Source organism: Aulostomus chinensis, chromosome 9, assembly GCF_037954235.1.
Source record: "Aulostomus chinensis isolate RoL2024-O1b breed Wild chromosome 9, RoL_Achi_v1.0, whole genome shotgun sequence".
Classification (NCBI taxonomy): Eukaryota; Metazoa; Chordata; class Actinopteri; order Syngnathiformes; family Aulostomidae; genus Aulostomus; species Aulostomus chinensis.
In genome coordinates, this window is record NC_141328.1 from 14,865,126 (window position 1) to 14,892,608 (window position 27,483).

The window sequence follows — 27,483 nt, forward strand, 5'->3', positions numbered from 1 at the left end:
AAATTTGATGTGGCTATAACCACAGGAGCAGCACGAAACGGAGTAGAAAACACAAAAAGAAAAAAAGCAAGTGTTTTGTAGTAGTACTACCACAAATATAGGTATAATATTTTAGAATACTCCCTGAAAGCATGTTTTATATGAGTTTACTCCAAAAACAAGATACCAAATATGTTGGACAGCCATACAAACATTCTCCAACATTGAAACCGTTCTCCTCAGACCGTAACATTCTAAAACATTCAAACTTTGCTTTTAACTTGAAAAAAAAAAAGTATGTTCAACTAATTTAAGACTCACCGGCGGCGCCGAGGAGCTGTGACATCACGAGACACTTTGAGGAGAATCTTCTAGTCGTGCGTGGTCATAAGTTTGTGCCACGCCTTGTCAGCACGGCTCGGCTGTTGTTTGAAAATCCCAAAGAAATCAAAACAGATTTTTTTTTTTTTGTCACAAGTCTCTGAACTTAAATTTAAGACTGCTTTTAATCGGGGGTTCGACGCACCGATGGAACATTTCTACCAGAAAGCAAGACTGATGACTGTATGATAGCGTTAAATTTCAAAATTCACCAAAGATTTAAATACCATTTTTCTATGTTTGGAGTTTAATGTGGAAAAGTGAATCTTATTAGTTTTCAAAAGCAGCTGCTCAAAGCAATGCCTGTCAACGCAGTAACTTTAAACGGTCCAACTTCATCATGAATTAGTAAGGAAATGAACCGGTGTGTTGGGTTAGACTGAGGAGAGATGGAAACTCAGCTCATCACACTCACGTAAAGCAGGCGATGGAAACATGCATGAACTCACATCTTCTTTTAATTACGTCTGGAAATATAGTTCATATCAATGACACATTTCAATGGAAACTGAACTATTTTGGCCCTTCCTTCTGTCTAATTTTGGCCTTAATGAGTTCGATCTTTTCCTTTCTTCCCAGCTCCTTGAAGAAGTCGGATTTCTCTTGTGATGTTGAAAAGGCAGAAGGTGCATCCAGCGGCTCCTTGCTGCTCCACCACTGGGAACTATTTTGATTGTCAGATCTGTCATTGTTGGCCTCCCCGTCCTCCTGACCCAGAGCTGCTTCCCCTGCAGTTTGCTCTCCTTCATCTTCACCAGGGGACGAACTGTCCATGTGCACGTCAGCATGGGACTCCAACTTTTTCCTACGCTTCTCCATTTGTGCGGTAACTTTCTTCTTTAGCTTGTCATCACTGAGCGGCTCCTGAAGGAAATATATTAAAAAAAAGCAGTATTGTATTTCAGTCCTAAGTTTCTCACCCTATCAGATTCATAATACTGTAATAATTCTAAACAAAATGTTTCCAATGTTAGTTTTAATTTTGAGGTGTTTCTATAACTTAATACATGTAGTTACTAAAAACACATAATCAGGGCATCCTCTGGCCATGGGACTACGAGAGGGTACCTCCTCCTGGAGTGACTGAGAAGGCAGGTTTGTTTAGCTAGCGAGTACGAGACTGAACTTGGAGCGATGGCTTAACAGCAACTTCTGAGCCACTTTTACATAAAACATGTCAGACTCACACAAGTTCAGACCAAGCTGTGCCTCAAGAGTCGCTCCAGCAGGATGTGGAAACAGTTAGCTTTCTTTTTGGGCTCTGAGAATAATGGAATAAAGCAGGCTCTCTCCACTGAGAGTCAACTGGCTCTGGCTTGCCATCGCATTTCCCAGCCATGGAGGAACGAGCAACTGTACCGAAGCTGCTACTGTGATAGATCGAAGAGAAACTAGAATACTAAACTGAGAAACTAAAATACGGTAAAAATGAGCCAGTATTTTGTACAGCTTGTAGACATTTTCTGGAGATGAACAGGGCTTTTTTGTCCTTGAAGAGACTGCTACATAACTGTCGTGGAGCGGTCTGTGTCATGCGAGTCCGGTATGCTGAATGCTATTGCGCTAACGGATCTAGCATCGGCTTTTGGCTTATAATTCAAAAATGAAAGTTTGATATGTTTACCATTGGACGAATTATTATCATTTTAAGCATTACTGATGTCCACTTAGATGTAATAGCCAATACCTTCTCCTGCTGATGAGATGACACAGCCGATGCTGAGTGGGGGGAGGACTGGGCAGCCAGCTGGGGTTCACATCTCTTCCGTTTGGTATTCCTGATGATTAAGTACAACTGTCCATTGTATATAACTATGTAATTAAAGCGGGTCTGGGGGTTTGAATCAGTACTGAGGATGGAGGTATGTGTGGTGACAATCCCAGGCCTGATGTTCTTCAGCACCTCAAACGCTTCATAATTGGTGGAGACGACAGACATGCTGTAGCGCTTCTGTGCCACCCGAAACTCGGAGGGAATATTTTCCTTCGCACAATTCCCAGTGTGGGCAGCTGGTTTCTGGCCTTTTCTCCGTAAGACCGCAGGAGATATCTGGATGCCGTCTGGAGGTTGCACAAGCATCTTGAAGCCCTTGGATTCAGACAGGCCCATTCCACGCAGCACCGAGGGTTGAAGGTTATGCACAGAGACGCTTTTCACCTCTGCCTCCTGTGGGATGTAGATTTCCAGTCCGTCATGAAGTTCCAAGCTCTGATTCTCCCTGAGGACACAAAAAATAATCAAGTCGTGTGCTGGGACCGGAATTAGCCACTATACTTCACACAAAGGGTAATACAGTTACTTACAGTTCCTATGGACTGACCAATCATGAGCCTTGATGATTGTTGGATACCACATTTAATATTTTTGTATCAAACCTAATATCCATGTGATTACATGCGCCTTTGGCTCTGCTGCAGCAGCTTCTGATGTCTCAAGCACGGCTTTCACCATAGCGACAATTAGCAAAACTTACGGGTTACTTTCTAACAAAAGATGCTCAGACCCCCTTTGCTGAAAAGTTCTCTTTTGATTCATCATGTGCTTAAAGGCATTTCCATGAAGTTTGTTTAGCTGGAATTTATTCTTGTGGCTGTCAACACCATGACTTTAAATTTTTACAGTAAATATACATCAATTCCAAATATTGGTTGTCGGCCTACTTGACTGCTAATGAGTCGATCAGTATCAGGCCAGCACCACATACATCTCCCCCACGCCCTACAAATTTTTAACTTTTTTTTGTTTATTTCGCAAGCTTTGGGTAAGAGGCTTTCCTACAGGGTGACAAAGCAAGAATGAGGGAGCTGCAGAAAGAATTCAGGAGCAAAAATCAGGCACAAGGAGGAGGTGGAGAAAAAAAAAACAACATCAGGAAATGCAAGAGAGGCATGGCAGGGTTGAAACATTGTGATGCGCCGATCATCCCAGCCTGTGGTGGTTGACTGCCCAGACTCCGCCTCTCTTTTCCAGGACAGCTCAACACCTCCTTCACCTGTTTTAACAATAACATCTCACTGATTACTTGGACCCCAGCACCCCTCAGTCCCCCCACACGAGCTGTCACCATCAATGAACACCTGGTAGCCTCCATCCTATGCAAAAACCCCCAACAAAGCAACTGGCCCAGACAGGGTCAGGGGCAGATGGTTCCAACCAGCTAGGTGGAGTGTTTACCAGGTTGTTTCAGCACCTTTTGAACTCGGCTATCGTTCCAAAACAGTGGAAGGAATCAACCATCATTCCTATCCCCAAAGACACAAAACCAAAAGACTTGAAGGACTACAGACCAGTGGCCCTGACTTCCATCCTCTGCAAATGCATAGAGAGAGTCGCGTGCCCTCAGCTGCTGGGAGAGCTTGAAGACAAACTGGTTCCATTCCAGTTTGCCTACAAAACAAAAAAGAGGTACCGATGATGCAAGTCTCATTCTTTTAGATACATTCACTCATCAACTGGACTCCATACATCCACACACAAGGATTTTATTCATGGGCTTTTCATCAGCTTTTTACACTGTGAATAATAACACCCTGCTATACCGCCTCTCTGACCTCCAGGTCCACCCCACACTGATTTGATAGATAAAGGACTTTTAACTGGACAGACAACAGCATGCGTTTTTAAATGGTTTTCAATCCAATTCAACTCTTTTAAAGACAGGGCTGTGTTTTGTCGCCTATCCTGCCTACACCAACAGCATCACCTGTGGCAGGGAGGGACTGAGGTTTCTTTAAATATGCAGACGACACGGCACTGGTGGTACATATCACTGACACCCAGGCCCCAACACTGCAACAGCAGGAGGTTCACACTCTGGTCAAAACCTTGAAAACTCACTAGAGCTCAACATTTTAAAAACTACAGAGCTATGCTGTCCACGGCCTGACTGTGGAGCAGGTGGGAGGTTTGAAATATCTGAGGACAGAGATCGACACTTGCCTGTCCTTTGGCCAACACCTGGACTCTCGTCCGCTAAAAGGCACCGCAGCGTCTCCACCTGCTCAGGAAGCTCAGCTCTTTTAACAATCAGCAAAGACATTGTAACCCTGGTTTATAAATCCCTCATTGAATCCATCCTCATCTATAACATTCCAACCTGGTTCAACTTCTTCCTCACCGTCAAACACAAAACAAAACTCTCCCGAATAATAAAACAGGGTCATAAAATGACTGGAACAGCTCAACCTCCTCTGTGTGAACTATATTGATGCTCAGTGACGAAGAAAGCCACCCTCCTCACTGAGGACCCCTCCCTTCCTCTCCACCACTCCTTCATGCTGCTGCCATCAGGCAGACGCTGCTGAACCCCACTGGCCAGGGAAAACATCTACAGAAAGATCTTTCATCCCCTCTGCAATGGCTGCTCTTAATATCATAAAATAGACTGGACTGTCTTATTTATTGTACTGTGTTTTTGATGTGTGAGGCATGTTCTTCTATTACTTGGTGTTTTTAAACTTTGTCTTACAGCCGTGACAAAGGATGAATTTCTGTTTTTCTATTTGCAACAGACAATAAAGTTTCTTCGTCTTCCCCAACCCTTTGTAAATAGTGCTGATCGCACACCGGCCCACCTGGGAACATATTTTTCACTCTACGCCTCGTAAAGATGATTTCGTCACATCCTTGCTGTCTCCCCCCCCCCCCCCCCCCCTTGCATCTTGCCTTTGCTTAGAATTAATCTCCTACCTTGAGCCTCTATTCGGACACACATTATTGACTAACGGATACTTAAAATATAAATATTACAAGTGCAACAAGACTTTTTGCAGATTCCCAGTCTAGATGGCTAAATAGAAACATAATTCTGCATCCACACTCGGGTGAGGGGAGAGTTCATTTCCAGCAGGTTCCCTGCAGCCAAGGTGTATCGCTGACCCCCACTGGTGAATCACAGTTCTGTTCACAAGTGTAAGATTACCTGTGGTTTTGTTTTAATACATTACTTTTTCTATAATTCATCAGTTGTTTAGCCAAGCCTAGACCCTAATTTTCTGACTCACAGGGAGGAAATCATTTGTAATATCTCTCACCATGATGCTCAAAACCACTGCAAACTATCTACCTGTCCATTCATCCATCCATCTTCAACCACTTATCCAAACTGAGGTCACAGAAGTTTTACCTCTAACAGGGAACCCCTAACTCCCCTTTCCCGGACCGCATCAACCAGCTGTATTCCAGGCCAGCATGAGACACGGTCCCCGCACCTGATCCTCAGTCTGCCCTGGGACCTTCTCCCGACTGGACCTACCTGGGACACCTTCCTACTGTAGGTGGCATCCTGACCCAACCACCTCAACTGGCTCCTAGCAACTCCACTCCGAGACCCTCTGACCTTCTCCATGAGGAAGATGCCAGCCACCCTCCTGAGGAAGCTCCTTTCATCCTAGTCACACATTTCTTTAGGTCATAGCAGCGAGAGTAGGAATGAAGACCAACTGACCCTAACACTGCACACTACCACCTTAATATTACTCTAATCTCTCTCTAGCAGTACCAAGCAAAAAGACACGTTAGCATATTTTTAAAAACTGAACTTTTTAAACAGAGCTGTTGTATTTTATCACATTATGCTGTATAAATGGACCTAATGAACCTGTTGAGCCTGCACAAGCGATCCTTTCCACAGCAGCCACATTGACAGGTGATAGCAGGGGAAACACACAGATCTAATTGATCAAATTATCAATGGTCTCTTTTTAATTTGTGTCACAACCATTTCCGTGAGGCAGTAATTAGACTACAGGCACACTGCAGGCTCTTCTGACAAGAGTTAGCTTGCTGGAGGCTAAACACAGGTGTAAATAGCACAGTAACATTAGTTATGTTTCTACAGCAACCTCTAGCAAGCTTTAAGAGGAGCCCATAGCATAGCTGTGTGCGGGATTTGATAATATTCACCCCTGAATCTAACTAATCCACATCTACAGCACCAAAATGAGCATTTGAGAGCTTTCAAAATGGCCACATCGCCACTTCCTGCCTCATGCAAATTCAAGAGCAAGGGTTGTTGTGAGAGGATGATTCATTGCACTTAAACCTTCACTGGTTTGTGGCTGAACACGTCCGTCTACCCTTATAACACAGATCATGAATATAAAAATACGAACTGCCATGGGGTCACCATACACCAGTTGAACACCTTGCAAAAAGAAAAAGTAGAAGTTTATTTGCAGGAAATGAGATTTAAACACTAGTTGTCCCTCAAATCCATTGTCAGCCTTGGTTTGACAGCACGGAGATCTGACTTGTTTCATAAAGCAACAGGATGGCATTTGTCAGCAAATGACAGCATCAAGTGATCAATGACACACAAACCTAAAGCAGTAAAGTGAGTGATTTACAAATCCAATTGTCGCTTCTAGACTGAAATGTGTCTGTGATTGGGTTTGCAAAATGTTTAAAAACACATTTCATTTGTTTTTTTGTTTTTGCTAGCTTTACTATGTACACTGTCTGAAATTAATCTGGAGACAATCTGCTCGGGGATATGAGGCACATCCAATCTGAGCAAGGCCTTTCCCAGCCAGTCAAGCGACTCCTGTGAGGCCCAGGCCCTGAACTGGCCTAGTTACCCTCGCTTTATCCTCACCTTAGAGATGGTTCATAGTAAAGAAAGTCCTACTCCTCCTGCCCTGCGTCCGTTTACCCTCTCACATCCCTTCGCTTCAAAGAATCAACTTTACGCAGACAGCAAAACAAAGAGGCGCCTCGCCACCTGAGGTGACGCTTCCTGTCTGTGACCATTTATACGTTTTACATCACGTACAAAATGATACACGCATGATGGATTTAATCCACAGTCTATTTCAAATTTAGTGTATGAACTATTTGTTTTGGTAGCATTTACAAATCAACAGCATACTATTTTGTCTTACCTTGACGACATCGTGAAAGCTCGCCTCCAAGCCACCGGCTAGCGTCTGTTTAACTCTCTTCTTCGTTACTCCGGTAGGACAGCGGCGGGCAGACTTCAGTTCACGGGTGTTTCCTATCGATAAAGCAGGACGCCACTTTTCAATGCCTCACCAATGTTTAAGGATGGGTGATTCACTCTGCGATGTTAACCTTACATGCACACGCACTGTTTACATGTCAAACATGGTAAAAAATAATCCGACTCACTGACTATAGCCGCAACTCTTCGATGTCTGCTCGAGGCTGAACATCCACTTGCAGGCAAATGTGTGTCTTTTATTCAATGCAAAACATTACTATCGCACCTTTAGTCTGTCTTCACCCTTCGTTTCACTAAAAACACGTGACTCTACGTCACATTCTGCGGAGTCCATGGATGAGCCAGCTGCATTGTCAACGACCGCCACTTGATGGCAGCACTGCCACCAACGTGAACCAATATTACATTAAAACCACAAGAGAATCAAAAGGCGTCAACATAACCGAGAAGACAGACGAAAGTCAAAGAGAACTTTGTTCAATAAAAACTACAACACTTGATGATCCACCATGAACACGAAGAGCTGCATCCTTCACTCAACCACAAACAAACACTCGTCCTTTGAAATATGAGGAAAATAAATCAGTCCGAAGCCAGGAAGGAAAGCTGGTGGAAAAAGAAAAGAAAGGAAAAAAGAAGCCGTTGTTTGGTCATAGTTGTTGCTTCTGGATGCTTACTCAGTGTTTCTTGAAACGCTGTTTAAATCCGGTAACTCTTCAGAAATAAGTCACAGTTCCTTTACTAAAGCAAAAGTGGAATACCCAGATAAAATACTGCACCGGTGAAAGAAAAAGTCTCAGCTAAAAAATTTCCACAATTAAAAGTGAAGTAAAAAAGTACAATATTTCACTTTAATGTATGGGGGGGGGGGGGTACAAAGTCACTTAAAGTATAAATACATAAATAAAATACAGAGACCTCAATATTGTTTTTCAGAACAGAACTGGAGTAAAAATAGTTACACTCCACCTCTGCTTGTAGCAAATGCATTTACTATGCATGCCAAACAGAACGCATGTGCTTTGTGTGCATCCATTCTTCTATTGAAAAATTATTTTATGTCTGGTGTTGGACAGTGCATGGTCGCCAGCCCCAGACATCGAATAGAGCTCATACCTAGTCTCCTTTGGGGTGTATTAAAAAAGAAAACTCAATTTCAAATCCTCTGCAAGACTTCAGGAGAAATCAACAGAGGGGGACCACCTGGTGACTGAATTATTTAATTTTTCATTCAACTGACACTTCACACAGTAAAAAAGAATTCTGAGAAGTAAACAAACCAAAACAACTTCTCTAGGGAATTGTAACCAAATTTACATAAGATAAAAAGATACTGACCTAATTTAAGGAGAATGTTAATTTTGCAATGTTCGACAGACAAGGCCAAAACATGGCTCACTGAACCCCACCCAAACAGGGGTGGTACAGACAGTGGCCAGGCCAGGCCACGTGGTAGCTACAAGCATGGTTGCTATGGTACACAGACTCCAGTTCCACCCATCACAGGTGCAAATGCTGACCTGCATAACATGCACTTTGGTGATGGGTAGGAGGCAACAGACCAGCTGATGAGCCCAAACCCTCAATCAGGCTTGCTACAGTATTGTCGATATGATATAGAAAAGCTAGACTCCCTACAATCTGACAGTGTAGCGGCAACGTCTGAATGGCAACGCCGTTACTATTTTGAATTGCCTTGCAATCAATAATTTACTTTTCTGATTCAATCATGAGGTTTTAAGTATAACAGGATCATAGAAAAGTTCAGTTATTTGTCTGTAAACCACAAAAATGGTCACGTTAGAGAGACAGTCGTGAAATGAAAGCATGTTTACGAAATAAAAGATTGGAACTCTAGTTCCTTACATGTAATTTCTCTTAAAATGTACACGGTCCCGTACTTTACGGTCCATTTTTCCAGCTTTTGTACTACTCTTTCATCATCGTGTCAGATTTATTTCATTGCACATAACTCTTTGTCCCACATTTGGTTTGTTTAGATCAGCCAAAAATGAACATGGCATTATGGATGGCACATTTCATCTCTGAAGAGTTTCAGCAAACATTGTAAATGCAAACCACTGCATTAAATAGGTGATGGACAATGTTGATGCAAGTGCAAGTCATGAAGGTGTTCATTTGCATGTAGAAATTAAATGAAATCCAATCATAAGTGACACATGTAGAGATGCATTTGAGAGCCAAGTGTGAACACTGACTCCGAGATGTCCACTTGTGATCGACTTACTCACCACAGCAAAAGCTGGGAGGCAGCAGCATCCTCCAGACACGGTGTCAGCTCTTAAATTTATGCCACCATATATTGGAGCCACACATGACGGTTTTGCTTTTTGATGTGGTTTTTCTACCTGTCTGAAAGCTGTATGGTTTATAGGGCACTGACGTAATTATTTCGGTTACTGTGATAATGAAGGAAAGGGCAGAGAGAAACCTGTCACTGCCTCATTGCTCTATTCCAAACAAGATGGGTTTTTGCCAATTGATGGCTTGTTTTTGTGTCATTCACAGCAGGAATGCAGTTGAACACCATTTATTCCGTAAGAAAACTTGCAAAAGTAATGTAAAGCAAAAAAAGAAAAATAAATTTGCTTCACATTGGGTCTTAAACATCATTCCTGGACCTGTAAGAGTATGGTATGTGCTGAGGTCAGAGTGGCATTTGTTAGTTCTTATTTGAGTCCCCCCAAAAAAATTTTTTTTTTTAAATTACCAATGAGAGAGCATACAGTAAACACTTATTTATATTAAAACAAAATGATAAGGTTTGATCATGATAACTATAAAGAGTTTTTTTGTCTCAGTTCATGCTTTCTCATTTCTAAAGTTGCGTCTTTCTCTTTCAGAGCCTCTTTGGGTCTCTTGGTTTGTTCCTGTCCCGTGAGCTCAGAGTCCTTGGATGTCGTAGAAAGGTTGTTTCTGGCTGGACCTTCAGAATTCTTACAGCTCTGCTTGTTCTTGGCTGTACTTTCAGAATTGTTCCCATCCTTTTTTCGAGCCTTAGTTGATATTCGTCCCCCCTTTCTACCCGTGTGCTCTGTTGTCCACCTCTCTGGGTCGTGTAGCGTTGCACTGGACTTCTCGGTTGGATTCAGAGTGCCAGGAATGCAACATGGACACATTGTGCGCTTCCTTGCCCTACCCATTCTCCTTGTATTTGCATTTGGGTTAACACAGTTCTGAGTCAATGGATGTGCGGCTGAGTCCTGTGAGTTGGGGGTGTCATTTTCATCTGCGCTGGGGAGATCTTCATCTATTGGTTCCACATAGCTGATCACCGGATCACGGTCCAAATCACATAATCCTCCTTTTTGTAAACTTTGGCCTGAAGGGTACTTCCTCCTCCCGGTAGTTGGAGCTTTTGACTTCCGCTTGAAAGGAGAGCATTTGAGAGGTCTGATATCAGTGTGAAGACTGGTAGAGATGAGCCCTCCTGACAATTTCGGTTCAGTCAGTTGCATACTTTTAACAGTGAATAGACCACTGATGCTGTCATTTTGTTGTGGATTGTTAAAGTGCTGATTAAGATCTTTCTGGTTTAATCTCCCGGTTGTTTCCTGAATATTGGACGCTGACAGTTTGCTGGTGGATTGTACATTCCCATCTGGTGCTTCATTAATCCTCTGCAGGTAAATTTTGACATCGGCTATAATCCCAAACATTTGCCTCAATTCGTGGTCAGTCATTTGACAAGGATTCAGTGCTAGTGACGATGTTCCACTTGGCAACTTGGGATTTGTAGAGCTCTGCAAGAAAAATAATACCTCTTAAACAAGCTATAAAGAATGAATTCAATGAATCATCAGCAACTCTGCAGCTACCTTCGGCTTTACAGCAAGTTTCAGCACATCATTTAGTTACAAGGGTTTTATTGTTTCGTTCAACTGTAACATGAAGAGATCTGCCCAGCTGAATGTCATGTTCCTTCCTGTCATTAAAGTTTTGATCCCGATGCATTCTTCCGTCTTCGCTCATCCAAGACACGCTGGCATTCTGATGTGCAAACCTGCCCAACGCCCAATGCCCAATGCCATTAATGCCATCTGAAACACTGAGTTTAAACTTGATGTCTGTCATTCGACATCTGCTGGCCATCTTGTTGGGGGGAACTGAGAAGTGGACCATACTGGGAGAGTGGGGATGACGTTCATTACCCCGGTTAGCTGCCTGACCCTGGGCAGATGACCCTGAGTCTGACCTGGGCTGGACTTGACACTCTTGGGACACGTGTAGAGTGCATATATAAATATCATTCAAACACTGGAGCTCATTTTAGGAAAGCATCCACTTGGTACTGAGCTGTTAACTTTGCCTTTAGGAAACACTAAACTCTCCCATTTTTGTGAGGCTATTCCTTCAGTTTTGCCCAAGGGGTTTAACCATACATCATTCATAGCCTGATTTATAGAAAAGTTTATTCTAAAAACATGGAGAAAATAAATTTGTATGGGTATTGCAAGTATTTTCTATTCTATGGAGTGATAACAACTATACAAAAACAAACCCTTCAGAAAAATTTCCTTTGTTTCAGTGTTATTAATTTCACTTCTGGAAATGTCTGCAAATGTGTACATACGGATGATGCAGGGGTCATGGTTTTTGAGGTGCACCTGCCTGACCTGAAAAAATATGTTAATTACCTGGTCGATCCCAACCCGAGATGTGCAAAAGGGCAATAGTATGCTGTATGTACAGGTATAACCAGAAACATTGGCGTCAATACATATTTCTGTAAACTTAGAGGAAGTTCTTTACTGCTGTAGGAATACAGAATGGCTACAAAACTTTTAGAACCAGTGGCAACTCCCTTTCTACAACTAGGTACTTCCTCACCTCGTTGTTATGGGTTCCCCTCTCTATTTGAGAACACATTCCTCCGCTGCTGTCCAAAGGGCTGTGATCTGATACGCTCCTCAACTGTTGGTTGGAGGTGCACTGCTGACTGTTCTTGTTCGAGGCCACATTATTCTCAGCTACTGCTACATCACACCCCCTTGTTACCGTTCTGGCTGTGCCGTCCGACGTGCTCTGGTTAGGTTTTCCTTGGTTAAGGGAGGAGCTTCCATCCCCATCATCACTTGTTAGATCTACATGGACAGTAGAGGTGCCAGTACTGACTGAATTAGTTGTTCCATTGAGGCGCTCACGTTCCATCAAATAGCCCTTCCCTCTTGTGTCTGTTGGGACACTTTCCTTCTGATGTGCTTTTGGTATTGGATTTTGTGTTAATGCAGTGTCAGACTTGGGTGGAATATATGATACAAATATTACATTGTCCTCATCCACATGAGGGACTGCTGACATTCGAACTGACGCTCCTCGATGAGACGAGTCATCTGCACAATCATCATTGCAAAGGTCAATCACTTCATCAGACTCAATTGGAACGATAATCCTGGAATCTTTCTGGAGTAACCTTTGGGGTAATAGTGTGTTTGTTTTCTTCAACTGGCAAGTATTTGTTGCTGCTGTGGGTGAATTAGTGTCTTTGCTCTTCATTTGAGATGGCTGGTTACACTTTCTGGCTGCAAAAAACACCTTGCCATTGCACATGACCGAGACATTTTCATGTTCTTTTTCACTTCTGGTGTAGCCTGACAAACAAGGGGGTGCCTCTTTAGTTATTATTTCACAATTCTTATTTCCAGTTGCCCTCTCTGCCACTGCCTGATGAATTTCAGGAGTGTCAAAAGAAGAATTTAGAGGGCCAAGTGACAGCGCTCTTGAACTGTCCTCTTCTTCTTCAATCACCCACTTCATTGGGCTGTTGGGCCGTCGGGAAACCTTTGGAATTAATTTCAGATGTGGTTTAGATCCTCCTGCTTTAGGTAAAGTCATATTTGATGTCTGGGGGAGAGGCACAGGTGCTGAATTGCTAGCTGGATTGATGCTTTGAATCAAAGTTGTCATTGGAGACACATAGACCACATTGGGTAAAGTGGAACTTGAAAAAGATTTGGCTGATGAAGTCGAAATCTGTCTCTGGATATCCATGGGGAGGGCGGAGGCTGGGACTGCTCCAGCTTGTGCATTTGGTGGAATCTGAGAGTACTGTCCTCTTGGGAGAGCAGGAGATGTCACAGTCACTACTGGAAGCTTTGAATAACCATGCTCTCGACAGCGTTGTGTTTCACCAAGTTGATCAGGCAATGCATTCACAAAGGAAATCTGATTTCTGACAGTTTGTTGGGTGGTGTTAGCTGCCAATGTTCCGTTTCTCCCAATGTGAACTGGTGGGGAGGCAACCATCACAGGTACAGCTTCCTGAGGCTTGGGAAGTATCTTTGGTTTGCCGACTTGAGTTTGAACAAATTGCCCATTAACCATTTGTACAGGAATCAACCGCATGATGTTCTTCCCATCAGCCCCAACAGCAGGTAATGCCTGGTAAAACACTCCAGTCCCTCTGAAAAAAATGACAAGAGATCACACACACACACACACACACACACACACACACACACACACACACACACACACACACACACTTGAGTTGAGAACAGTAAAGAATAAGGGGAAAAAGTAGGTACTTTTGATCTATATTTTTGTTAAACTGCAAAAACCAAACAGGAGTGTCACTGATATTGTAAAAAGTTTGTGTTTTTTTCTTCAAATAATACATTTCAACATGGCAAAGAAACATTGGGCCAAATAATGATTTTTGGTGTGTTTGCATCATACATGTTACCAAGTGCACACACATGCCTACCCTGTTCTAATATTAGAATGAAAGTGAGAGGTGTTGGGCATATACATAATATCTTTGGTTGCTATAGTAACATCAGCATGAAAAGTGACTCCAATTGTTTATTTCAAATTAATCATCAAACTGCTTAAATGCACGTGGGCTGCCCTGATGACACAACATAGTGGAAGTTACCTTCGGTCGCATTAAGCTTTCAATACCTCCATGAATACCATTGACAATGCATAAGTGTCCCTGAGACTGGACATATCAGAAGTGGGCAGAGCTTTTGAGTTCCCAACAATGAAGATAGGAACCAGTACTGATAAACACTGGTGTCTATAGCAAAGCCCTTTGACCCAGGAAGAAATGTCAACTAAATCTGTTCCCACAGGAGGACCAGGTCAGATGTTAAAGTGTGGGTAACAGGTTTTATGGCCAGAAGTAAAAGAGCTTTGCATCAAGTTCTGGTACCGTCTGGTGCCATGGTTAATATTTCCGCTTTTGCCTGATTTGACAGGTCAAAATGTCTGCCATGAATAGACTTATAAAAGATCAGAATCCAGGAATCCAACCTTTGAAGCAGCTAGCAACACTAAAAATATAAAATAGCTTTTTATGGTGTGAGAATATTACTAATGTATTACAATATTCTAGGAAAAATTAGGATTCAAAATTAGGATTGCAAAAATTATAGGCAATATATTTTACCATCACTGGCTCTGTTGACTATCATTGGTCTTTCAAAAAAAACATTGATTGGTTTACTATATGTATTTTAGGATAACCTATATTTATGTTCATTTGATTTATTGCCGTTTCAGTATAGCATTATGCTGCATCACAATTTTACCATTAATGCTGCTGCCACCATCCTGTGGTAATAGATGTACATGACTTAGGTAATTGGTGTGATGACAGGAGGTCATGGAAATGGATGGAAAATCAAATTGCTTAATTTCGTTTGGACTTATCACTGGTAAAATATTGTAAAAACATGTAATCTTTTACACACCCTAACCAAAGAGCACCTGTTCCATTAGGAACCCACACAGCTTCTCCTCATCCCTTTCCTCATGAACTGTTTTCCTTTTTTAAAATATCAACTGCGGGAGTTCAAGTATCTCAGGTCCCACACCCAAATTTAGGTGCCTCGGGGCAAGTCACCGCCATCATATGTGTGATGTCAGTGATCAACTGAGTAACTGTTCTATTTTTGGAGTGTTTTTCTAGTCCCCCAGTCTATCCAAAAACAGAAAAGAACACAGGGGCATGGTCACACTACCATAACTAAGAGGAATCACAGAACACATCCAAAGAACCATGAAAAGACACTGAATCAGCACATAAATACATCAAACTTCGACGGATGCTAGTACACTGCAATAAAACACTTGACTGAAACTAAAAATGTGAAGTAATACATGAAATACCATGTCTATCCTGTAATAAAACGTACGTAGAAGAAAGAGGAGGATGTTTTGGTACATGGAAAAAAAAAAGGTTAAGAAATGTGAAAAGGAAAAAGAAAAAAGACAGACCTGAGCGATAAAAGAAAAAGCAAGAACACAGTAGTCAAGGAGCAACTAGCCAGCAGGGGGCGTGGATTTCCTGTTGAATCAGAAAGAGCACCGTGTCTGGGCAACAACAGCTGATAAGACACTGATAAGAAATCTCTGCAAGACCAGTGACCCTTTGGAGCAGGGGTGGGCAATCATGTGCCATGGAGAGCCGTGTGTATGCAGGTTTTCCTTCCAACCAAACACTTTAACAGGTGATTCCACTGATTAACACTCCTCTGTGGCTGAAGGTGTGTTAATCAGTGGAATCACCTGTTAAGTGTTTGGTTGGAAGGAAAACCTGCATACACACGGCCCTCCATGGCACATGATTGCCCACCCCTGGTTTAGAGGAAGACTGCAGAGCAAAAGTTAAAACATGTCAAGGTAAATAATCAACATATCTTGTCTGAACAGAAGAACTGAAAGAAAATAGTTTAAAGATTATGAATGTCTTCTGATTCTTTTCTGACTTTTGGTCATTTTATCCAGCCTGGGATGTGCTACGCTATAACTCCAGCTCCAGATCTCTGCCAGGACAGACGGAACTCACAGCTGAGAGTGACTATCCCGGATACGTCATATTAGACAAGACGGGGAAAAGGTACCAAAACAGCATCAACGTGCATAAACGTAGGAAAAAAGTCAAGACTTCTCACAAACTGCATCACTGGGTCACTGACAAGTTCACACACACTAGAGACTGACCGATTATCGGCCGGGCTGACAAGGTTCATTCTATTATCAGTCAGTTGAACCAACAAAGGAGCAAGACAAGGGTCAATACTGGTTCAGCATTTATCCAGTGGTCTAAGCTGAAAGGCCTGAAAAGTCAGTCCAGGTCACTAATTTTATGTTGGACAGGTGAGCTAACATTTGCTAAGTAATAATAGCTAAGTAACTTTAGCCTCTCACAGGTTCATGTTGTTGTTTGTGACAACATCACAAAATGTGTTGCAAAAAGACAGACATCATGTCAGTCGTATTACCGCTATTACAACAGATTAGTGCAGCAAGAGTGTGACTGTTGTAAGACTACTCCAGTGAGGTATGAATGATGTCCATTGAACCATTATCTTAGGCCGTCTCAGTCTTAATACAGGACAATTAGGAATTCTACTTAGGTATCTATTTAAATTAAAGATTAGCTGTGTGACTTAAGAGATAGGTCAGAGGTCACAGGTAGTAGTCTCAGGAAGTATTCTATGAGTTCCTGTGGCCACCCTGACCTCAAGGCACAAAAGGGCAATAGACCAGGATGAAGAGGGGAGTTGAGAAGCAAATATTTAACAGGTGTTATTTCCTATACCCTATAGTCGTTGCTTTGATGTGGAAATCATCTGCCCCTTTGTTGTTAATAGTATAAAAGGTTGGGTCATTGTACAGATCAGCAGAGAACACTCAGCAGTCTTCTCTCCATGCTGCATGCATTAAAGAGACTTGATTCATCACAACGAGTTCGTGATTCTTCAGAGAATTAGCGACTCTCAACGATCGAAAGGAGAATTTCCCTTACAGCTGACAGTGGGTTCTCTTATAAACTTGGGTTCCACAAATCACCACCCACCACTGAGATGACTGCTCAAATCACTGATAGTCCAGAGGTTCCAGTTTAACACTTGATTGATGATAAAATGACTTGACAGGGTGTACAGGAATATATAGAACTTCTAACTAGTTCTGTTTGTGTGGTTTCTGATAAGAGAAGAATAAGGAAAAACAAAGTCAGAGAAAATATGCATATAACTATACCCAGTCAGAATAGGTAGCTGAGTGACCAGAAGGATTGTCTGGCTTGTGTTACCGCTACCTAGCACTGCCACAAGATGGAGCCATGAGACCCCAGTAAGGTACAATCCATAGAATGTATATATTATTGTCATTAAACCATTCAACCGGGAATACAATGAACATAGACCTAAACTGCTTACTCCTGTCAAAAAAGTACACACCAACTTTGGACAATAAAACAAGCTCACAAAATACAGATGTTAGGAGTAGCCCCATCATTACAGCAACATAGCTAGAAATGATTTTGCAGACACTGCAGCACTAATTGGTCCTAATTAGCTGGATCACAAATCGCAGACCTGAAAGGTAACATTTCTACAGACGACGAACATGTCAAAACTATAACAATGACTGATACAAATTACTTACACTTCAATGGACGCACACAACAGTTGAAAACAAGAGCTGTAGCACCCGGTTTAGAACTTAATTACCCCAAGAACTTATACTCTGCACACTTCTCCGTCATCTCAGTGAACTGCAGTGGGAGAAGGACTGTACCACATGGATAGGGAGGGGGCGGAGCGCACATTCCTAAACAGAGGGGTGGAACTGTCCAAGTGCTGCTGGCCTTTTTAACAATCTTCAAGTAGTTTAATTCAATTTACCGTTAAGTGGCATGAAGTCTAAACAACTCATTTAACTGAATTGCAGAATGGGGTGGTGCAGTGGTCAGCACTGTCACCTCAAAGCAAGAAGGTTCCGGGTTCGAGCCCCGGCTCAAGAACAGGATCTTTCTGTGTGCAGTTTGCATGTTCTCCCTGTTCCTGCATGGGTTCTCTCTGGTACTCCAGCTTCCTCCCACAGTCCAAAGACATCAAGAGGGGACGAGGCTGATTGATACTCTAAATTGACTGTAGGTGTGACTGTGAGTGTGAATGGTTGTCTGTCTCTTTGTGTTGGCCCTGAGATGGCCCTGCTGGGATAGCCCCCCCCCCCCAACAGGATTTTGTCACCTAGTTATTTATATTATATATATATATATATAATTTATATTATATTGTAATATAGAATTTAGATAAAATTTATGGTTCCAGTAACTATTAGTGGCTTCCTTGAATACTAATAACCGGTATCTGTCTTGAGAAAAAACAAAACATACAGGTAGACTCTAAATGCTGGTATGACCTGCCAAAAGTTGCCCACCTTCATACTAGAAATTCCGGGTTGAACCGTAATTAGCTCGCTAATCCACAAGTCATGTTTCATGTTACAGGCCCCTGGTCTGGCTTAGTAAGGGTGTGATGTATGTACGTGAACCCTCTTCTTATAAACTCAGAGAAAAGTTTAACTTTGATAAATGAATATGAAAACAACCTCCTCCGTATCACACTTTACACACAATACACCATTCAACATAGTAAAATATTCGGTAACCTACAGAAGAAAAAACAGATTTAAAAAGTGGGGTACTTAAAGTCTTCATACTGTACCTTGGGACCGCGTTCACGTTTTGACTTGCAGAGTACATGACTCCTCCAGATGTTGTAGTCGGTCGTTCGGCCTAACAAAAACAGCAACTTCAGTGAGACGACCGAGCTAACGTAGACGGTGTTGACATGAGAGCCGTTGTCGTTAACATTTGCTGTCTACGCGCCTTTTCTTCTTCGTCGAAGCGGTCCGGTCGCGGCCACTGAACACTTAGGACACCTTTTCCATGAAACTAAAACATTCCTCACTCTACATCTTTCTTTTATTCCTCACCCTTCTCGCCCTTCTTCCTCTTCTTCTTCTTCTTCTTCTCCTTAACAGAGGTGTATCGACAGCTGTTAACCTCTTTACTGCCATCTTCTGGAGCACTGACAACACCCCCTGCTACTACTTCTGCTGCTGCTGCTGCTGCTGCTGCTGCTTCTTCTTCTTTTTCTTTTAATTTAATAGAGGTTGGCAAACAACGTTTGGAAGCATTCGCGCCACCTACTGATATGGAGTAGGAGCCTGGATGCTAATAATACCAAAACAAACAAAATAATAATAATTAAAAATAAAAACAACTCTAAATCCGACTTATCAGACCAGTTCTCCTCAAGAAATAAAACAATAAACTGAAGCAAACCTGACTTGATTTTTTCTACCGGATTGTATTATTATTATTATTATTATGATTGTATTATATTCAAAGTGTCACTTGCAGACTCCAGCTCCTGGAAGAGTTACTGTCTCTGCTGGTCAAATTTAGCACAATATTCTACTACTTGCTCTACAGTCTTTGCACTGTTAAATACACTACAATAACCATCAGCATTCTTTAAGTAATCAAATCTGACCAAGAGATTATGTTTTCCTCTTGAATAGTTCTAAATGTTGGCCTTTCTTCACCAGCATACTTTTGAAAACATAATACTTCCTCTCAGCGATAGCATTGCTCCAATCACCTTCCTCTTACACTTGGCCTTGACCTTTGTCTTAATTTCAGCCTTACTAAAACTTATATTCATGGTGACTTCAGATGACCCACATGCTTTCTTAGCGTTCTTATCCACTTGCTCATTTCCTCTGACTCCTAAATGGGCAGGAACCCTTAGAAGACTGACGTCAATATCAGACTGCAGTGACCTACTTATCATCTGTGCATTTTCTAAAACAACGTCCTGTCTGGATTGAGAACTAGTGTGTTGAAAACTCAACAGTGAAGATGCATAGTCTGAAGCAATTGCCACCCCGTGCCAAGGCCTCTTACCCTCAACCCAAGACAGAGCCATGAGGATAGCGACCAACTCTGCAGTATAAACAGCAAGATCATTATTCAGTCTGTGTCTTTTACAGATCTTGAGACTAGGAATTACAAAGGCAGCTTCAACTTTGCCATCTTCAAATTTTGATGCATCTATAAACATCACCATTTTGTCTCCATTCAAATCTCTAATATGACTCACTTCAATAAAACTATTGATTGCCTCACACATTTTTAATTCTAAAAGCTCGAAATCTATGACTGGGTTTTTCAGTAACCGTAATGGGACTACTGAAAAAGACACAGTGGGACACACATCCAGCAAATGGAGCTCCATTCTGCTGCTTTCCATTCAATAATCCACCCAAAGCTTCTAACTTGGCTTTTATCTCTTTCTTGACAATGAAGCACTGAGGAAGGAGTAATACGGTCTTGCTTATGCCCTCTCAGATTAGCCCAATATACCAGGGTTAACTGGTCCCTCCTGATATGCAGAGGCGTTTCACCCACCTGGATTGTATTAACTTTGGTAGTCTTCATTGCTCCACAGCATGATCTCAATGCTTTGAGCTGGATTACATCCGGTTTCACCAACAGTGATTTAGCTGCAGACACATAGCAGCGCCCATAGTCAAACACTGGTCTAATGAGACTAATATGAATAGTTGTCATCGCTGACCTATTTGCACCCCAATCCACCCCACACAAGCAACGCATCACAATTCAAACCCTCTAACATTTTTCAATCATCTTCTGGTTATGTATGGCCCAGGTTGGTCTCTTGTCGAAACATCGACCTATGACCGCGGCCAGGTCGCAGGAGTCGTCCAGAGGGTGAACCTTGCCTCTCACCTGAAGGCTGCAGGGATAGGCTCCAGCCCCACCCCCTCACCACCATTAACAGGATCAGTGATGGAAAATGGATGGATGGAAGTCAGTAAAAGGCAAAGAAAAGATTTGTACCCTATTTCTCTTGTCGAGTATCCCTAGGTCACATGACTTGAAAGCTATTAAAAAGTTATTTTGGCACATTAAATTGTACATTGTTCTTGACAATGTATAATTTAATAATAATTTAATTTAACTAATAACTGGTGCTGTTTTGAAGTCCCTCATAGAACAGGACATGGAAGTGATTGAAAGAAAACAACATAATTCTGCAATACATGAAAAAATGGAAATTGCACTCAGTAACTCATACAAAATAAAGAAGGAAATAGGAGTTGTGCCCTATGGCCTTCTCAGCTGCCATAGTTGCAACCCTCTTGTTGTCACATGACAGGGTCTTAAATGGGACCACAGTTACAATTGTTTTTCAATGCCATCCATCCATCCATTGTCTTCCGCTTATTCCTACATTAAGGGTCGCGGGGGGCTGGAGCCTATCCCAGCATCTACGGGCGAGAGGCAGGGTTCACCCTGGACAGGTCACCAGTCCATCGCAGGGCCAACACATAGAGACAGACAACCATTCACACTCACATTCACACCTACGGTCAATTTAGAGTATCAATCAGCCTCGTCCTCTCTTGATGTCTTTGGACTGTGGGAGGAAGCTGGAGTACCAGAGAGAACCCACACAGGAACAGGGAGAACATGGAGACTCACACAGAAAGATCCCCTGCCCGAGCCGGGACTTGAACCCGGAAGCTTCTTGCTGTGAGGCGACCACTGCACCACCGTGCAGCCTTGTTTTGCAATGTCTTGGCAAAATTAGTTGGAGCTCAATGAAAGCCAGGACAATTGTCAGATAAGCTGAGGATTGATGCTGTATCTGGATGTGCTGATAAAAATTTGCCGGATCAAAGAAGACAGGATGGAAGAGATCAAAGTCAGAGTGTTATGGAGATAATAGTAATTGTATGGCAATAAGATTGTATAACTTTGATGTTTGTCAACGAAAACACAGAAGAAAATTAACACATTGAGTGAAAAGTGTTTCAAGAGCTACAGTAACGAGAACGGATTGCAAGACATACATAAAATCAACTTTAATTTCAATAGCAAAAAAGGTGCTGCAATCTAGAAGGGGGCAGAATGTGATGAGGGGTCGTTTGGCGAATGAGCCGCTGTGAGGGAAGGTGCTCCATCTTCAGAGACTTCCCCTCCATTTACATCTCCTCCAGCACTAGAGGGGGCGGGTCGACTGAAGACTCCTGACTGGGGGTCGTCCACCAGCTCCTGGAACTCCACTGATGCGTGAACCTGCTCCTCATGTTATCTCGGCTACTCTTGCTCCTGATGGTCTGCGTACTCACAGACTGAAGTCCTGTCCTGTCCCACTGTTTGCTCACTGGTCTCATTCAGTAGGTGCTGTATCAAGCAGTACAGTGACACAACACCAACCAACCACCAACTGGCCTGCTCGGCTGGTCTCAGTGAAAATGCTGCAATACCAAGTAAAGACAAAAACAAAATAAACAGATCAGTCAGCTACTGTCACAACAAGATGGTACTTTTTAAAACTGCAAGCAACATTATTATCTGATTATTGAATCAAATAATTTCTGATGAAAACTTCTGATTTCTTTTTACATCATTGTTGTTGTAACTTTGCAGAAAACTGTTTCAAAGCTATGTAAATCTTAACTTCACAACATGTTCGTGTGATTCAAATGCAACTGTAATGGGCCTTAAATATACAATTGAAAAATATGCATCCTTAGAAATGTGTCTGTCAGGAAAATCATTGTACTGTAAGAGTCACAATGGGGTCTTGTTGGCTGTGGTCCTGTGTGTTATCTGCTTTACGTCACATTTTGAATGAAAGCATGTTGTCTTACTTTCAACTGGCTGACTGCAGGTAGACGATCCCTCCATCTTTGCCTTCCTCTTCTTCTTTCCCTACATGAAAGCAAACATGTCAAATTTTCTATTAGACATCGGCTGATAAAAGCAAAACTCTACTGACTTTCCCCAGCTTGAGTCTCATGTTGGCGCTGAACTTGTGGGACTCACATAATTGTCCTTGCACGACCAGTCTGGGTGCTGCAGGGTGTGGACTCTATGCTGTTCCTCAGCTTGCTTGCGGTATTTGTCCCGCTCGTCCTGGGTCAGGGACTTCCACTACGGGCCCATGACAACACAACGTCAGTAAACATACAGTACATGCCAACTACACATGGATTTGTGGACAAGCACACACAAGAAAATAAACACATTGTACTATAATGGAGGAAACATCTGTACTGTATGGAGCTGAAAGTGAAATCATGCTCTTACCCTCTGACCCAGCACTGCAGCAACCTTAGTGTTGTCCGTTGAGTTGAGCTCAGCTTTGATAGTTTGCCTCTGCTCCATCACAAACACCATGTAAGGATTGAGAGGCTTCTTGATATAAGGACGCTGGTCATCCAGCTGGTCACCAGCCTTCCTCTTCCTATGAGAACAGAGGAAAACGGTAACATTGCACCAAGAGACAGGTTCCAATTATGTTTGTCTAGACTGCACCTGAACTGTAAACAGCATAACATCAGATTAAATGTACACACAGGTTGAATGTGAGGAAAGTTTGAGTTAAGTTTGGTGAGTCAGCCAGTGACCACCATGTCTTACTGGGATTTGGAGGTGTTTGAAGGGGGAGCAGCCAAGGTGGAGGGACATCCACCATCATTCACATCTCTTCCGGCATTAGGTGAAACTAATGTGGAGGCTGGGCTGATCAGAGCCTCCTGAGGCCGGGGATGGGGTGAATCCAGGTTAGCTGCTACAAGAACACACACCAAAAAGCACAGTTTCTGTTGTGATCTGTTTCTTTGAGGGAAAATAATTGTATTTTAAGGGCCAAGAGTATTCAATCAATTAATTACATTTAATTAATTGCCCGCCATGGTGATGAATAAAGTAATCTGAATCTGAATCTGAATGATGGGGTCTTGTTGGCTGTGGTCCTGTGTGTTATCTGCTTTACGTCACATTTCAAACGAAAGCACGTTGTCTTACTTTCAACTGGCTGACTGCAGGTAGACGATCCCTCCATCTTTGCCTTCCTCTTCTTCTTTCCCTACATGAAAACAAACATGTCAAATTTTCTATTTGTAATCGGCTGATAAAAGCAAAACTCTACTGACTTTCCCCAGCTTGAGTCTCATGTTGGCGCTGAACTTGTGGGACTCACATAATTGTCCTTGCACGACCAGTCTGGGTGCTGCAGGGTGTGGACTCTATGCTGTTCCTCAGCTTGCTTGTGGTATTTGTCCCGCTCGTCCTGGGTCAGGGACTTCCACTACGGGCCCATGACAACACAACGTCAGTAAACATACATGCAAACTACACATGGATTTGTGGACAAGCACACACAGGAAAATAAACACATTGTACTATAATGGAGGAAACATCTGTACTGTATGGAGCTGAAAGTGAAATCATGCTCTTACCCTCTGACCCAGCACTGCAGCAACCTTAGTGTTGTCCGTTGAGTTGAGCTCAGCTTTGATAATTTGCCTCTGCTCCATCACAAACACCATGTAAGGATTGAGAGGCTTCTTGATATAAGGACGCTGGTCATCCAGCTGGTCACCAGCCTTCCTCTTCCTATGAGAACAGAGGAAAACGGTAACATTGCACCAAGAGACAGGTTCCAATTATGTTTGTCTAGACTGCACCTGAACTGTAAACAGCATAACATCAGATTAAATGTACACACAGGTTGAATGTGATGAAAGTTTGAGTTAAGTTTGGTGAGTCAGCCAGTGACCACCATGTCTTACTGGGATTTGGAGGTGTTTGAAGGGGGAGCAGCCAAGGTGGAGGGACATCCACCATCATTCACATCTCTTCCTGCATTAGGTGAAACTAATGTGGAGGCTGGGCTGATCAGAGCCTCCTGAGGCCGGGGATGGGGTGAATCCAGGTCAGCTGCTACAAGAACACACACCAAAAAGCACAGTTTCTGTTGTGATCTGTTTCTGTGAGGGAAAATCATTGTATTTTAAGGGCCAAGAGTATTCAATCAATTAATTACATTTAATTAATTGCCCGCCATGGTGATGAATAAAGTAATCTGAATCTGAATCTGAATGATGGGGTCTTGTTGGCTGTGGTCCTGTGTGTTATCTGCTTTACGTCACATTTCAAACGAAAGCACGTTGTCTTACTTTCAACTGGCTGACTGCAGGTAGACGATCCCTCCATCTTTGCCTTCCTCTTCTTCTTTCCCTACATGAAAACAAACATGTCAAATTTTCTATTTGTAATCGGCTGATAAAAGCAAAACTCTACTGACTTTCCCCAGCTTGAGTCTCATGTTGGCGCTGAACTTGTGGGACTCACATAATTGTCCTTGCACGACCAGTCTGGGTGCTGCAGGGTGTGGACTCTATGCTGTTCCTCAGCTTGCTTGCGGTATTTGTCCCGCTCGTCCTGGGTCAGGGACTTCCACTACGGGCCCATGACAACACAACGTCAGTAAACATACATGCCAACTACACATGGATTTGTGGACAAGCACACACAAGAAAATAAACACATTGTACTATAATGGAGGAAACATCTGTACTGTATGGAGCTGAAAGTGAAATCATGCTCTTACCCTCTGACCCAGCACTGCAGCAACCTTAGTGTTGTCCGTTGAGTTGAGCTCAGCTTTGATAGTTTGCCTCTGCTCCATCACAAACACCATGTAAGGATTGAGAGGCTTCTTGATATAAGGACGCTGGTCATCCAGCTGGTCACCAGCCTTCCTCTTCCTATGAGAACAGAGGAAAACGGTAACATTGCACCAAGAGACAGGTTCCAATTATGTTTGTCTAGACTGCACCTGAACTGTAAACAGCATAACATCAGATTAAATGTACACACAGGTTGAATGTGAGGAAAGTTTGAGTTAAGTTTGGTGAGTCAGCCAGTGACCACCATGTCTTACTGGGATTTGGAGGTGTTTGAAGGGGGAGCAGCCAAGATGAATGGACGTCCCTCGATTTTTACATTTCTACATTGTGACATTATGCTGGAGACCAGAGTGTCCCCAGGTGGATCAACAGGTGGAGGGTTGATATAATAGGTGTGATCGTGCTCCATCAAAGTCTGCTCTTGGATGGAAGGGGAAGAAACTGGGTCTAGTACACACATTGAGAAAGACATTTTCAAGACATACCATCACAGTATTCAAAAAAATGAAAAGTGCAACACCATCAGCAATCTTACCCTGATGCTGCAGGTCCCACTTCCAAAAGAGTGAAAAAAATAGTCCTTTTCAGAAGTAGTGGAAAATAGATTATGACCACAGATGAAAAAGTGCTCTCACACCATAAATACGAATTAAAGTCAAGCAGAGTTCTTGTATATCTGATTTCTGAGTGTGCTAATATTGATGAACATGCTTTTGATATCCTGGTTCTAAAGTCATCTTTGATGTCATAATTCTAGCCACCTTCATGGTCATAATTCTAAAATCCTCTTTGAACTAAAAATTCTAAAGTCATCTTTGATCTCAAAATTCAGAATCTCTTTAAAGCAGATTACCTTTGATCTGAAAGGCACATTAAAATATTTTGAGCATGCTCAGTTGATCAGTTGTGCACCCCCCACCCCCACTGCCCTACAGCGTCTGTCATGTCAGCGTAAAATAAACTGCTGACATAACAAATCTGATGCTTGCCGCTTCTTACAGGTTTTATTCTCACATATCATTTTGGATTTAAACCCTAGGTTGCACACTATCATATATTCAGTTGCTCTGTCTACCAGTGGGCGTGGATTACAATATGACACAGTGTGTGGTCTCCATGGCCCTAACCCTCAAACAGGCACTGCACTCCTGGCCTCAGCATTCTCCTAACAGATTAGGGTTGTTCTGAGACTGAGTGAGCAACTGACAACATCTTCAAGGACAGATTTAATTAAAGCTACAAGCAGTGTTGTTAGGGCCCGAGCCTCCTCGCGCCCGCAACTGGGTCGCAGGAGTCGTCCTGGGATCCAACAGTGTATTTTGTAAAGCGGTGGGACTTGTAGTTTAGGAGATAGAACCCTCAGTGTGAGACAAATACCCCTTTCTCCATCCTATTTGAAAGAGCTCATTAGTCCCTACTGTCCGACCAGAGCACTCCGCTCCCAGAATGCAGGTCTTTTAGTGATTCCCAGTATCAATAAAAACAGACAGGGAGGTAGAGCCTTCAGTTACCGGGCTCCTCTACTGTGGAACCAGCTCTCTCCATGGGTCAGAGAGGCAGACACTTTAACTACGTTTAAGTCCAGGCTTAAGACCTTCCTCTATGACAGAGCCTTCAGTTAGGACTGGTTCAGGTAGCTCTGAACCATTGATAGCTATGCTGCTACAGGCTTAGACTGCTGGGGGACACATCAGGTTACATGGAGCCCTTCCCTCCTCTCCTCTCTCCTCTCCTCTCCTCTCCTCCCTGCACATTTTTGGAACTGTCATTACCAGTACTTGTTGCACTTTGTAGTTTGGCCTTGGTGTCTCGCAGTCTCTCTGTG

General features: G+C 42.7%; 3 protein-coding genes across 6 annotated transcripts in view; all 3 read right to left on the reverse strand.

Annotated features, from left to right (window-relative positions):
- The window catches only part of LOC147255887 (uncharacterized), an 8,008-nt gene extending 241 nt beyond the window's left edge, over positions 1-7,767 (reverse strand). The window contains exons 1-4 of the mRNA XM_086212672.1: positions 7,490-7,767; positions 7,243-7,355; positions 2,048-2,579; positions 1-1,224 (exon numbers count right to left, since the gene is read on the reverse strand). The exon at positions 1-1,224 is cut by the window's left edge and continues 241 nt beyond it. Of these exons, the coding sequence (XP_086068798.1) occupies positions 874-1,224; positions 2,048-2,579; positions 7,243-7,253 (894 nt within the window). The 5' untranslated portion in view covers positions 7,254-7,355; positions 7,490-7,767 and the 3' untranslated portion in view covers positions 1-873. The remainder of the gene's footprint in view (positions 1,225-2,047; positions 2,580-7,242; positions 7,356-7,489) is intronic.
- A 426-nt stretch (positions 7,768-8,193) lies between these two features.
- Positions 8,194-20,644, reverse strand: lrif1 (ligand dependent nuclear receptor interacting factor 1). 3 transcript variants are annotated; one of them, XM_086213928.1, is made up of 5 exons: positions 20,560-20,644; positions 19,080-19,320; positions 18,809-18,879; positions 12,174-13,746; positions 8,194-11,086 (listed from the first exon to the last, which is right to left on the reverse strand). In XM_086213928.1, exons 2-5 carry the CDS (start codon positions 19,161-19,163, stop codon positions 10,121-10,123), a joined length of 2,694 nt encoding a protein of 897 aa, XP_086070054.1. In that variant the 5' UTR covers positions 19,164-19,320; positions 20,560-20,644; the 3' UTR covers positions 8,194-10,120. The 3 variants fall into 3 exon arrangements, with proteins under 3 accessions (XP_086070054.1, XP_086070055.1, XP_086070056.1); XM_086213929.1 differs by lacking the exon at positions 20,560-20,644 and having other exon boundaries at positions 18,973-19,133; XM_086213930.1 differs by lacking the exons at positions 18,809-18,879; positions 19,080-19,320; positions 20,560-20,644 and adding an exon at positions 17,745-17,902.
- A 1,405-nt stretch (positions 20,645-22,049) lies between these two features.
- On the reverse strand, positions 22,050-26,331 carry LOC147255889 (uncharacterized). Of its 2 annotated transcripts, none has more exons than XM_086212673.1 (14): positions 26,194-26,331; positions 25,913-26,105; positions 25,580-25,736; positions 25,321-25,428; positions 25,146-25,206; positions 24,759-24,909; positions 24,426-24,582; positions 24,167-24,274; positions 23,992-24,052; positions 23,605-23,755; positions 23,272-23,428; positions 23,008-23,115; positions 22,833-22,893; positions 22,050-22,436 (listed from the first exon to the last, which is right to left on the reverse strand). In XM_086212673.1, exons 2-14 carry the CDS (start codon positions 26,065-26,067, stop codon positions 22,276-22,278), a joined length of 1,596 nt encoding a protein of 531 aa, XP_086068799.1. In that variant the 5' UTR covers positions 26,068-26,105; positions 26,194-26,331; the 3' UTR covers positions 22,050-22,275. The 2 variants fall into 2 exon arrangements, with proteins under 2 accessions (XP_086068799.1, XP_086068800.1); XM_086212674.1 differs by having other exon boundaries at positions 25,913-26,073; positions 26,194-26,327.
- Between the last annotated feature and the right edge of the window lie 1,152 nt (positions 26,332-27,483).

What these genes read in the sequence shown, in the direction of transcription:
- LOC147255889 (XM_086212673.1), bottom strand. Translation starts at nt 26,067, where the DNA reads ATGGAGCACGATCACACCTATTATATCAACCCTCCACCTGTTGATCCA. An exon ending in CTGCAGTCAGCCAGTTGAAA is followed by an intron (nt 24,910 to 25,145) that starts GTAAGACAACGT and finishes GTGTTCTTGTAG; the next exon opens with CAGCTGACCTGGATTCACCC. An exon ending in GGTCGTGCAAGGACAATTAT is followed by an intron (nt 24,053 to 24,166) that starts GTGAGTCCCACA and finishes GTTTTCATGTAG; the next exon opens with GGAAAGAAGAAGAGGAAGGC.
- lrif1 (XM_086213928.1), bottom strand. Translation starts at nt 19,163, where the DNA reads ATGGCAGTAAAGAGGTTAACAGCTGTCGATACACCTCTGTTAAGGAGA. An exon ending in GAGGAAGAAGGGCGAGAAGG is followed by an intron (nt 18,880 to 19,079) that starts GTGAGGAATAAA and finishes TGTTTTTGTTAG; the next exon opens with GCCGAACGACCGACTACAAC. An exon ending in AACGTGAACGCGGTCCCAAG is followed by an intron (nt 13,747 to 18,808) that starts GTACAGTATGAA and finishes CATTTTTTTCAG; the next exon opens with AGGGACTGGAGTGTTTTACC.